This window comes from Ruditapes philippinarum, unplaced genomic scaffold (assembly GCF_026571515.1).
Source record: "Ruditapes philippinarum isolate M1 unplaced genomic scaffold, ASM2657151v2 ctg12958_1_1_1_1, whole genome shotgun sequence".
NCBI lineage: Eukaryota > Metazoa > Mollusca > Bivalvia > Venerida > Veneridae > Ruditapes > Ruditapes philippinarum.
This window is the reverse complement of record NW_026866604.1, coordinates 1-12,500: the sequence shown is the minus strand read 5'-3', so window position 1 is coordinate 12,500 and position 12,500 is coordinate 1. Positions and strand designations below refer to the sequence as shown.

The window sequence follows — 12,500 nt, the reverse complement described above, 5'->3', positions numbered from 1 at the left end:
TGAGGGACTATACAAGAGACCAACAAACTTAAATGCAGCAGTGTTAGCATGAATTGGAAGTACCAGATCTTTTCCTAGGTCAGTAAGATTTTTAAGATCATTAACAGCCTTACACATTACCTGAAAAGCCTTCCTCTTTCCTATGCTACGGAATGATGAACAGGTATCACAACCTTTAAGATAATACACAGAAAGTATGATACTTCTCTGTTGTGGAGGCAGAATACTGGAATTTTTACTGTATGTACCGGAATATATCTTGTCAGGTCTATGTGCATACCTTTTCTACCAGTTAAGAAATACTTTCCATATTAAGCTCTGAGAAATGATTTAAAAGAAGAACAAATAAATCAGTATAAGGACTAAAACAACAGGCTTGCTGTACACCTAATGAGGAAGCCAAAGCAACATGCAGGATTATCCTGCTATCAGCTTCTTCATGATTTGAATCTCATATTGGAACATACTCCACACATGAAGGAGTGATTTTTAAAACTGTTCATCTAATCCCCCTGCTGTATAGTTAGTGGTTCTCTCATCAGGACAAGTAACTCATGACAGTTTTCAGTGAGATATCGTAAAGAATTTTGTAGGTGGATTTTTGTCCCCCGCCTTTTCGAAGAAAAAAGGGGGATATAGAAATAGGCTCCGTCCGTCTGTCTGTCCGTAACACTTTCGTGTCCGATCCATAACTTTGTCATTTATCAAATGAATTTGAAATAAGCAATGTGTCATGAGCAACAACCAGACCCCTACCTCCAGGGTCAAGGTCGCACTTGCTCATTCAAGGTCAACATTGTCTATTTGATGGTATATGTCGTTTCCGGTCCATAACTTTCTTATCTTTGAAGGGATTTTGTCAATACTTGCCACAACTGTTCACAATAATGAGACGATGTGTTATGTGCAAAAACCAGTAACGGTCACACTTAAGAGGTAACAAAATAACGGAGTCTGTTATATGGTATATTTTGTGTCCCGTTCATAACTTCTTCATAGATCAACGGATTTTAAAAATACTTGGTATTAACAGTCACAATGATAAGATAATATGTCATGCGTAACACCTGTGTCAGGCGCAAAACATGGGTCCCTACCTCTCTGGTCACACTTAATGTTCATAGGTTAACATAGTCTGTGATAGGGTACATTTTGTGTCCGATCTATAACTTCGTCATAGTTCAAGGGATTTTGAAAATACTTGGCACAAATAGTTACAATAATAAGATGCACAACACCTGCATCCCTACCTCCAAGGTCAAGGTCACACTTCAAAGCTTAACATGATTGATTTTTAAATTTTTTGTTGCATTTTATTTCTTTAAAAAAATTATTGTTGCATTTGCAGATCTGGTAATGATCATAATTTTGGACTGAAAGTCCTGAGATACATACCTCAATTTTAATACCTCAATTTTTTGAAATAGCACGATTTTATGCTTCCTGAGGCGGGGAACGTTTGTAACTCTGTTAAAAATTCTTGTTACTTTTTGTACTGGATATTTGGCTGAGGTACAACTGGCTGGAAAGCGAAATATTTTCACCTCGATTTATGGGTGTTTTGTTTTAAGGCTATCTAAAATATACCTGTCAATAACTCAGTTATGTGCAGTGCACTTTGAATATGCGACAAAATGTCTACAATTTGCCAGAACGATTAAACCTACATCTGGTATGTTGTCTTTATCCTTGACAGAGGCTACAGCATCTGAACAACAGCCATACTGCAGTAGCATCAAAAATAAAACAGTCGGCTATACTCGAAGCATGTGCATTAAACTCATCATTGTTAAATGTTTTTAGGTTTTCAAGTTTTTCAAGGAAATCAGATTTCTGTGTTGACATCATCTGTGGACAAACTCAAAGGAACGGGGGCATTCCCAAATGATAAAACCCTGTAAAAAAATGCAACTTTCTTAAATGAATTTATTGCAACAAGTCTTAAATACATCTCTTCACCATCAATAGGGACAGTTTTCAATCTAAACCTGCCTTTGAACTTTACTGACCTCCTTTAAAGGACTTAAACTTTTGGCATAGGATCAAAGAATCTCTTTTCGGGAGGTTTACAATTATCTACAAAAAATCCCACTTTGGGTGTGGAGCTCAATAAAAAAAAGTATGATTGTCAATCCTAGCACATATACTTGCCATATGTATCTATAAAACTTAAGCTGTTTTGAACAAAATTCATATTTAAACGTCTATAATTATAGACGTTGAAATATGACTTTCTTTTTCAAAACAGCTTTAATTACGTTTTATTGATACATATGACAAGAATATGCGCTGGGATTGACAACTATACAATTTGTTTCAATTTTAACGCATTTTGAGCTCAACACCCAAAGTTTCTGTGCAACAAAACTGTCTCACACAAAAACTAACAATATTTCGTTGGCCTGTTTAACTTTTTAGACAATTTAGTAGGTTCCTTTCAACATCTTATGGAAGTTCAACACCTTTGCAATGTTTAAAAGTTGAAAAGGTGGATAAAGATAAAGAAAATGGATCGATAAAGGTGTCACTTTTGAATACACACAACATCTTTTTGACTTTGTATGGAAATGTGTATCTGTGTGTTTATTTGAGCAAGAATTATTGTCAGATGTGTAAGCTATGGCATACTTAGCAATTAATGGCCTTTAAATTTACTATTTCACGTTTAAATGTTGAATTCTGCTTAAGCCGGTGCTAGGGGGCGTGGACGGTAACTTGCACTTTCCAGTACCGTCCATGAACAGGCTCAATCAAACCGAGCCTGCAACATTTTCAATTTTGCCGTGTTGGGCTTTCTTTAGGGATTCTGTATTTATCTATTGCAAGAAACCAGTGAGAGAGAGCACAATCACTATGGGTTAGACCTATAATGCTTCCAGACGATTCCAGTGCTTTATTTTCAGTGACTTCAAGGATATAGTCAAGCTGTACAGAATAAAAAAAAACCCAGTACTTAGTTCAGCAACAAACTTGCCTTCTTAACTCAACTGTAAATCTGTAATTCTCTAACAGCAAATAGGCCTGAATCTTGAATATATTGTTCTAACGGAAGAAAACAAGAATATTGAAGTATTGATGTTGCATAATGATTTCCTTGCCATAAACCATGCATGTTAAATTAGTAAGGAAACCCGTGACAAGTAATCTAGGACAGTGATTAAACTACTCCTTACATAAACAATTTATTCAGAACATGACAAAAAATATTATTTCCCAAATTTGCTAATAATAATAACTTGGTTACCCATAATGAAATGATAGGTTCTTTTTAACATATAAAAGTGTACCCTTGATTACCCTTGCTCCATTTTTTTTTGAGGGGTGGGGGCTGGGGGCACGGGTACACATGCAATAAAACTGCTAAAATATAGAAAAGAGGTCAAGATAGAAAAGAGTTGATAAACTTAACATTTTTTGCATAAATTATGCATTCTAAAATGATGCAAAAGAATTCATATATTTGAAAATTAAATTAACCTTCTTTATTTAACTGGAAAAAAAATATTTGTCATGAAAATACTAAATACCAACGTGCGTTTTATTTTTATATTCTATCATGTTCTACGAAAGAAAAACAACGTTAAAAGTCGATTATTGCAATGAATATCAAAAGTGAGTTTCAATTCATATCCAAAAATCTTCATTTGGTAGGATAACATAAAATTCCTGCAGAACATTAAATGTTTTTTTTATTGTTAACCCATTGCTTAAAGCAAACTTTCTTGCGAAACTTCTATTTTATCAACAAATCTTTATAAGAAAATACAAATCATGCATGAAAATTTGTTTTAAATGATATGTTTATCTTTGTACAGTCTTTACAGTGACTTGAATATGTGATAAATATTAAAAATGTATCCCATTATATGCAAAATTTTAGCCATGTAAGGTTAAGGGTGAAGTTCAGTATCAAAAGCGGCCATCTTGGCGGCCATCTTGGATTTCTCTGAATGCCATCATTTATGCCAATTTATGCCGGTGGTTTCATAAACTACAAACATTAACGAACATTTTGGTATATAACAATGCTTGTTGCAATGACTGTCCCACCTACCCTATTTTTTATCAGACTTTTCAGGTCATAGTCACTCTACCATTAAGTACAATGGTATACAAGATTGCATTCATTTTTCGTTAAAATTTCATCTTGTTTATAATTTCATCTAGGGCTGTGCATTGCCATTTTTTTCTGTCATGATACATATCACGATACTTTTTTTTCCAAACGATGCAATTCACAATATGTATTGCATACTTTTATGAAATGCGATGAATATTGCAATTTTTATGTTACGATGCGATACGTATCACGATACTGACTTTCAGACTTTATCTATATTAAAATTTGGCCATTTGTTTACAGCATAATTACGAATATATTATAAAACTATAACAATAACTCTTTAACTTGTTGTTATAACTTGGTTTTCAATTTTGATCTTCTAACAATTTACTTTTCTGATAACTTAAGGATTAAAGGTATTTTTAGTAATACCATAACAGCAAATTGATATCTATTATTCTACACTTAAGTCCACTACTGTAAATATGACAGTTTAACAATTTCTGTCTTACAACACACCACTAAAGGTTTTTCTTGTGAAAAAAAAAAATATAGTAAAGTGAGTTACAATTAGGTCAACAACTGTGAAAATAACAGTTCATCAAGTCCACTCTCGATTTCTCGAAAGATGTGTGCTCAACCCCAGAGTATTTTTTTTTTGAGTTTGCAAATTTTGCAAATTATACAACACTGTCTGTTGGTTCTCCAAAAGCCACAATGTTCCCAAACTCGTGAATTATAATGACGAGGGAGGATTAACTATAGTTTCCCCTTCTAAATATTTTGCAGTCTACATGTTTGCTGGGTTTTTTTACGGGAAAATGATGTCAGCGGAAAAAAAGTAGAAATATTTGACGAATATTACATGGGCATAATGTCATCATCACTATTTTAATCCGACATCAAGTGCGACTAAATTTATAAATTCATGTTTGTAAGTTGTATTTTGTTGAAAACGTATAGATCTCTAATTATTTTTATTTTATTATAAACAAGTTCAAAGAACACCAGCCCATTTATATGAAATTAATAAAACTTGGTTAAATGATTGCGGACATGGTCAACACTTAACTTGAAACGAGACGACAACGATATGATAATAGTCGCCCTTGTTCATTATTTTCATCCAAATATTTTTCTTTTTTCAATCTTTCAAAAAATACGTTTGTCTTTATTTTCAACGAAAATATTGTTAGTGTATTGCGATACTTTCCCTCTATATCGATATATCGGGAGGTGAAAAATGTATTGGATCGCGATATATTGGAATTTGTAATTTTATTACAATGCATACATCGAGGACAGGGCAGATCGCAATGTATCGATGCATCGATGAATCGTTACACCTCTAATTTCATCACCTTCTATCGTAATTTCATAAGAATTTTCCCCCTTTCAAACTTTCTTGACCTTTTAACCCTCATCTTACAATCCCTGGTGCAATCAATACTCAAAGAATACCAATATTTAGAAGTTTGTTTGTTGGTTCAACTTTTATGTAACATCGACACAGTATATATGGCAACTATCCAGCTTTACTGGTGGAGGAAGACCTCAGGTGCCCTTCCATGCAATATTTCAGACACAAACAGGCACTTAAGTTGAACATTACATAAGCTAGTTGGATAGCTTCCTCACATGAAAGAATCAAAATTCCTTGTCGCAAATCGAACCCACAGCGGTTAGGGACAAGTGGTTTGAAGTCAACGACCTTAACCACCTGCCACAGATGCTCCTAAATTTAGAAAGTAAACTTCAGAAACTTACATCTTTATCTGACTTCAACAATCTAGAAGCAAACATATAAGATTCATCTATCACAGATTCTATGTCGTATTTGCCACTTCTCTTCATGTGACGTTCATTTTTCTGCAACATCAGAGCTATTGTTGTAGTCACTGCAACACATGACGCCTCACATCTGTCATATACATAAAATGTAATAATAGTTAAAAACTTGAACAGCAAAATTAACGAAATAAAGACATCAAATAACTTGCTTAAATTTAAAAGCATAAAAAATTAGGACTGTCGGGGGTCTTTTTTTATTTTTCCCCATAGCCATGATTAATATACATGTAACTTGAAGTTGATCACTAGACAATGTTACATTACAAATATTAAATCTCTAGTCCTTGTAACTTTTTACTTCATTCATAACTTTACACTTTACAAAAGACCAATTAGATAATGTTATATATCAAGTTATCAACTATCTAACCTTTAAATCTTGTAGTTTTAAGAAATTTCTTAGTTTCTTATACTAAATACATGAACAAAGTGACCCTCTAGAGGGGGAACAAACAGTATTATTTATATTTGTTTCAGGAAAGATTTCTAAACAAAATGTTCCACAAAATTTGAAGTAACAAAAAATACAGTAAGTAGGGATTTTTTTTTAAAACTCAGAGCCATGATATTATAACTCTGAAGAACACCTCTATGTATGCCAAAAATATCTAAGCTCTGATCCAGGCAGTTTTAGGCAAGAAGATTCAACTTAATCACTCTCAAGCACTCTTTGCTCAATCATGATAAAATGCAGAGAAAAATCCAATTTACAATACACAAAGTTATCAATGACTCTGTCTTACAATACTGTGAAATGCTTGCATATTCATAAACAGATACAATATTCTTGTACTAAACCACATTTCAAAGACTGTCAAAAGGTTATCAGATAAGCACATTGTCCTTTATATATGTCAATGAATGTTCTGGCCTGCTTTTATATAGTTTTATCTACCTTTTGTTTCCACTTAACTGCTCTTAAGGGCATACAACTTGTTGCATCTTAATTGTCAGATCATTATAATTTAAACAAAATGACATCAGTTTGTATTCTTGTTCTCATATTGGCAGTAATGCCTGTTTGTTTTGGACAAGATGACTTTACAACACTTGTAGAAAGGATAAAAGCTGTGGAAGCAAGAGGTAATTTACCTGTAACAATTTTATTCATAAAAACAACTGAATATGCTTTAATACTCATCTTTATGACTGTTAAAAAATGTTTTTGTCAGATGAAGAAATATGAAAATGTCATAATTATGTAATCATATTATGATCTCCTATTGCTCCAATAATGTTAAATTAATTACATACATGTAATCTATCTCACTTGAATTAAGTTCATCATAATATTAATACCAATCAATCTACCAATCAAGCATGTTTAACAGGAAGACAGGTTACACTTTCATTTTTTATAGCATTATATGCTGTAGAGATGCTTTTAAAATCATCTCTTTTACCTACAGTATTTGTAATTTTACAACAGAAATACAATGTAATCCAAACTTAGCAATCAAATAACACATTAGACATTTAAACTAAAACAAGGTTCACAATTTCGGGCATATATTCTTATCTTTATGTTTATATCTAACATTTTTACACATAATTACATGTACAATGCTGTACAGTAATATTTTAAGAACAGCTATATGAAATAGGAACAATATTCTAACAAAAAGAGTCTCTACATGTTTCAAGACAATTAAGAGAAACATCACCCGAAGATTAAAACTGTATAATGTCTACGCATTAAATATTTCAGATATGGATCACTTACTACGGATAAAGCAACTAGAGAGGCAAGTTCAAAACTCAAATAAAAAGCTGAACCTTATGTCTGCCACCAATCACAACCTTCAAACTGAACATGCTACCTTGTTACAAAAGTTAACAGATCAAGAAATAACCAAAGCAACATTGAGGACTGAATTAGATAATCAAAAATCCATCTCAGAGGAAAGTTCACGCCGAACAGCAGTTTTACAGTCAACTGTGAATGGAATGGGTGCTACAATAGCAAAGTTAAAGAGAATATTTGCCAGTTTCAAGACCAGCTTCGAAGAGCACTCAAATGATAAAACAGAAAACAAGTATCACAAAGGAATAAAACAGGCTGATACTGCCAGCAAAGAGCTTTCTGATGCTAGTTTCTCCAGTAAATATCTGAAAATGCCATCTTTGGATAACAACAAGGAGAACATATCCCAGGGTCATGCTGACATTTCTAAGACAAAAAGTCTTTATGGTTCTCTGATAAGTTTTGTTGAGGAAAAAGGTGGTGAAACTAAGGCCTCACAGAGAATAAAAGACAACAAAACAAGACAAGCAGGTTAGCTTAATTCATACTTTAATCATTTCTATGTTAACAAGGATTTGTAACTGAAATACCAACGTCCCGTCCCCCGCCTCGGGGAAGTTTTATATGAAGCATAAAATTGTGCTATTTCAAAAGATTGAGGTATGGATCTCAAGACTTTCAGTCCAAAATTATGATCAATGCTAAATCTGCAAATGCAACAATAAATATATTAAAGAAATAAAATGGAACACAGAATTTAAAAATCTATCATGTTAAGCTTTGACCTCTTAGTCTGACCTTGACCTTGGAGGTAGGGGTGCAGGTGTTGTGCATGACATATTGTTACGCTCCTGCGCTTGGTAGTGTGAGCCTTAAACTGTTCTAGATGTGAACTGCTCCCTGCTGGCCAGATCTATTTGTAGTCTATCTGTCTGATCCCTGTCTGTCTGACAGCTCCTCTGTAGACTGCAACTCTATGCTGCCCCGTACTGTTTGTTAGTCTGCTCACCGTGAAGTTGTGCACCTTATTCTGCTGTAGTATGCCGCAGCTATCCGTTTTGACTGCTCTCCGTGACTAACTTTGTCTTGATGTAGACAGCAACTATCTTTTCTGGCTGCTCTCCGTGATTTTACGTCGTCTGCTACTGATAGTTGACTGGCCACTGAGCACGCACAAAGTGTGAACTTCAACGTTAAAATAATTAAGGAGGGAAAAATTACAAATACTTTTTAAAGTTTCTAAAGTTTATTAAACAGCTTAAATATAAATTAACTGTAAGTTATTATGTCACAAAAAATCGTAGTGTTACATACACATACAGTTTAAAGTTACAATCTAAAATTCCCTCGCTAAAGTTTCTAATCAAAATAAGAAAAGTTTGAACTTCACAAAAATAAATGTCAAATTCCTTAATAAAATCGTTAAATCCCAAAATAAACTAATAAAATCGTTGTGCACCAGAATAATTTCGAATAAAAGCCAAAGTATTGAGAATTTTAAAGTAAAAGCCAAAACGGTGCACAAAGTGAAATTTTGGATGTTGAAGCTCCTGACTGAAGGAAAGCTGGCTATTTATATGCCACAGTCCCCACACATTCCACAACTTTGTGGAAAGGACGCTCCACAGCCATTTTTGTGGGCTCCACAGTTTTTCTCGTGGAAAGACGTCCCACAGATTTTCTTGTGGGAGGAACGCTCCACAGCTTTTTCTGTGGGCTCCACAATAATTTTGTGGGATATCTTCTGCACCAAAAATAGGCACCTATTCAACAAAATATATACATCAAAACTTACAATAAGAATAATCACATTAAAATATTACATTTTCTAAGTAACAATATAAGTTAACAAATTATGGGATAAAGAACTATCCCTTGCATTCACTAGTGCCTACGTAATAGCAGTTGACGTAATAGTCCAACATGGCCGACAAGGAAAAGTGCATTTCAAATTATCATAAATAAACAGTGTTAACAATTATATTCAGATGGATTTATAACGCAGATTTACATATTAAATGAGGCTGCACCATAAACAATTAAACTTTAACATCTTGAGTGTGAAATAAAGGAATTAACTTTTATGACAGAAATCACGAAAACAGATTATAAACACAGGATTCTACCATGGATAACATTTAGGGGAAATCTTCCAGAATCAGGAAGGATTAAATGCTGGCACAATACGTAGATTTAAGTTGATGTCCTGTATGTTTCATTAGGACACCACAGAATTTTACTGTGTTGTCGCCAGTAAAAGCTTCTCAAAATGAAAGTGAAAGTAGAAATAAACAAGACTGAAATCCAGTGAAATCACAAAAGGTAAAATTTCCAGGGCATTACAATATGATCTTATTATTGTTACTATTTGTGCCAAGTATTTTAAAATCCCTTGAACTATGAAGAAGTTATAGATCAGACACAAAATAAACCAATTACAGACTATGTTAATCTTTGACCTCTAAGTGTGACCTTTGTGGTAGGGACCCATGTTTTGTGCCTGACATATCATCTTATTATTGTGATTATTTGTGCAAAGTATTTTTAAAATCCCTTGATCTATGAAAAAGTTATGGACTGGACACAAAATATACCAAATAACAGACTCTGTTAACCTTTGACCTCTAAGTGTGACCTTGACCTTGGAGGTAGGGGTGCAGGTGTTGTACTTGACATATCGTCTTATTATTGTGACTATTTGTGCCTAGTTATTTCAAAATCCCGAAGAAGTTCTAGATCGGACACAAAATATACCCTAAAACAGACTATGTTAACTTTTGACCTCTAAGTGTGACCTTGAACTTGGAGGTAGGGATGCAGGTGTTGTGCATGACACATCGTCTTATTATAGTGACTATTTGTGGCAAGTATTTACAAAATCCTTTGATCTATGAAAAAGTTATGGACCAGACACAAAATATACCCTGTAACAGACTATGTTAATCTTTGACCTCCAAGTGTGACCTTGACCTTGAAAGTAGGTGACTGGTTGTTGCGCATGACACATCGTCTCATTATTGTGAACAATTGTGGCAAGTATTTACAAATTGCCTTCAAAGATAAGAAAGTTATGGACCGGCAATGACATATACCCTCAAATAGACAATGCTGACCTTGAATGAGCAAGTGCGACCTTGACCCTGGAGGTAGGGATCTTGTTGTTGCGCATGACACATCGTCTTATTATAACAAACATTTTTGCCAAGTTATTTCAGATTCCTTTGATAACTGACAAAGTTATGGACGGACAGACGTCCGGACAGACGTTATTACTATATCCCCCTTTTTTCTTCGAAACGGGGGACAATAAGGGTTAAATATTGTAACCGATAAAATCAAATGAAGGGGATGATGAAGGGGATGACCATGTTAATTATAATTAAAAACATTCTAACAGAGTTTATGTATCAGATTCCATTCAACAGGACAGACATTTTTTTTGTTCCCAAATTTTAGGGATATTTTGAATAAGGCTCTTTAAGTAGGAAAATCATTTGTTATTATTACTGAAAGTTGAAATCCATAGATTTACAGCCCAATACTTTTTTACCTTGCAATTGTATTCCACATATTTACAACCGCACAAAATTAATTTTTGTTGTCAATTTACAAATTTTATGCCCTTGAATTTAAATGATTTAACATAATTAGCATTAGGATCAGTTGGCATGCAGGTTATATTTGTTTCAGTGCATTTTTGTTCAATTTGTTGAGTATTATGAATGATGTTCAAATACACGAAAGAAATTCATGCATTATCTTTAAAAATATTACACAATTACATATACATTATGATTTGCACCAGAATAGACACTACTTATAATCAGTTTAATTCAGGTAATCATATCTTTAATCTCATTTTTACTTTATCATTCATTACAGGACTCAATATTGTCAGTTCAGAACAAAGGGCAGCAACAAATTTTGTTGCATTTCATGCTGTGCTTACTCAACAGTATAATGGTAATCTTGGAGGCAATGAGAACATTAGATTTGATAGTGTTCTGTTAAATGAGGGAGATGGCTACCATAATCAACATGGACTCTTCATTACTCCAAAACCTGGATTCTATCTTTTCTCAGTCACCTTGGCAACATATTATGATAAACCATTTTATGCTCAATTAAAGAAAAATGGAGCAACATTAGTTAACTTATCTGGTAATGGCCAGGCAGGACGTTATCTTGACCAAGGTTCAGCTACCGTAGTAACCAAACTCAATACTGGTGATGCAGTATGGGTGGTGTATACTGTTCCGTAGATGGTTTCTATCTGGGAAATTTCTTTTCTAGTTTTACTGGTGTTTACTTGCTGACTTTTAATAACAGAAATTTATTAAAATAACACAAGTCTTTTCTTTGTTTTTCATTTTATTACATTTTCATCATTTTCTGTTTTATTTTAACATGACAAAAAATCATGGTCAAATTTCAGAGACTACAGTCACTGGTGAAACAGCTCATTAAGAAATGAGTATAATCAAATTATTCTTTAACAGTGAAGAAAATTTTCTTTTCAATCTAGATGAACATGTTCATCTGTTGCATATTGAGAACAGGAATAATATAATCCTCATTTGACAAAGAAGTAACAAAAAACAGAAAACTAGAAATGTTGTCGTCAATGCAACGATGCCCCCGCATACAGCCAAAATTTCAGATGTTACAAATATTTAGTTCCAAATTTTTTTTGCACAAACTATTTTTTTTCATTTTAAGTTCAAAGCCCTTTTAAAAACTGTTCAATGTAAACACAAACCAATTTTTTTTAAACAAGTTCAAGGTACTGAAACTATTCAAGTGTTAACCTTTTGGTAAATTGCATATTGTATATTTGTACCA

The 12,500-nt window shown here is 33.5% G+C and overlaps 2 protein-coding genes across 2 annotated transcripts in view; one reads left to right on the top strand and one right to left on the bottom strand.

Moving 5' to 3' along the window:
- LOC132733031 (uncharacterized) overlaps positions 1–6,224 on the bottom strand; it is a 15,457-nt gene extending 9,233 nt beyond the window's left edge. The window contains exon 1 of the mRNA XM_060719607.1: positions 5,831–6,224. Within this exon, the coding sequence (XP_060575590.1) occupies positions 5,831–6,079 (249 nt within the window). The 5' untranslated portion in view covers positions 6,080–6,224. The remainder of the gene's footprint in view (positions 1–5,830) is intronic.
- Positions 6,225–6,716: 492 nt separating this feature from the next.
- On the top strand, positions 6,717–11,920 carry LOC132733030 (uncharacterized). The gene is made up of 3 exons (XM_060719605.1): positions 6,717–6,997; positions 7,623–8,189; positions 11,541–11,920. The coding sequence occupies exons 1-3, from the start codon at positions 6,889–6,891 to the stop codon at positions 11,918–11,920; spliced, it is 1,056 nt and encodes a 351-aa protein (XP_060575588.1). The 5' UTR covers positions 6,717–6,888.
- The last annotated feature ends 580 nt before the right edge of the window (positions 11,921–12,500 follow it).

What these genes read in the sequence shown, in the direction of transcription:
- LOC132733030 (XM_060719605.1), top strand. Translation starts at nt 6,889, where the DNA reads ATGACATCAGTTTGTATTCTTGTTCTCATATTGGCAGTAATGCCTGTT. An exon ending in AAAAGCTGTGGAAGCAAGAG is followed by an intron (nt 6,998 to 7,622) that starts GTAATTTACCTG and finishes TAAATATTTCAG; the next exon opens with ATATGGATCACTTACTACGG. An exon ending in CAACAAAACAAGACAAGCAG is followed by an intron (nt 8,190 to 11,540) that starts GTTAGCTTAATT and finishes CATTCATTACAG; the next exon opens with GACTCAATATTGTCAGTTCA.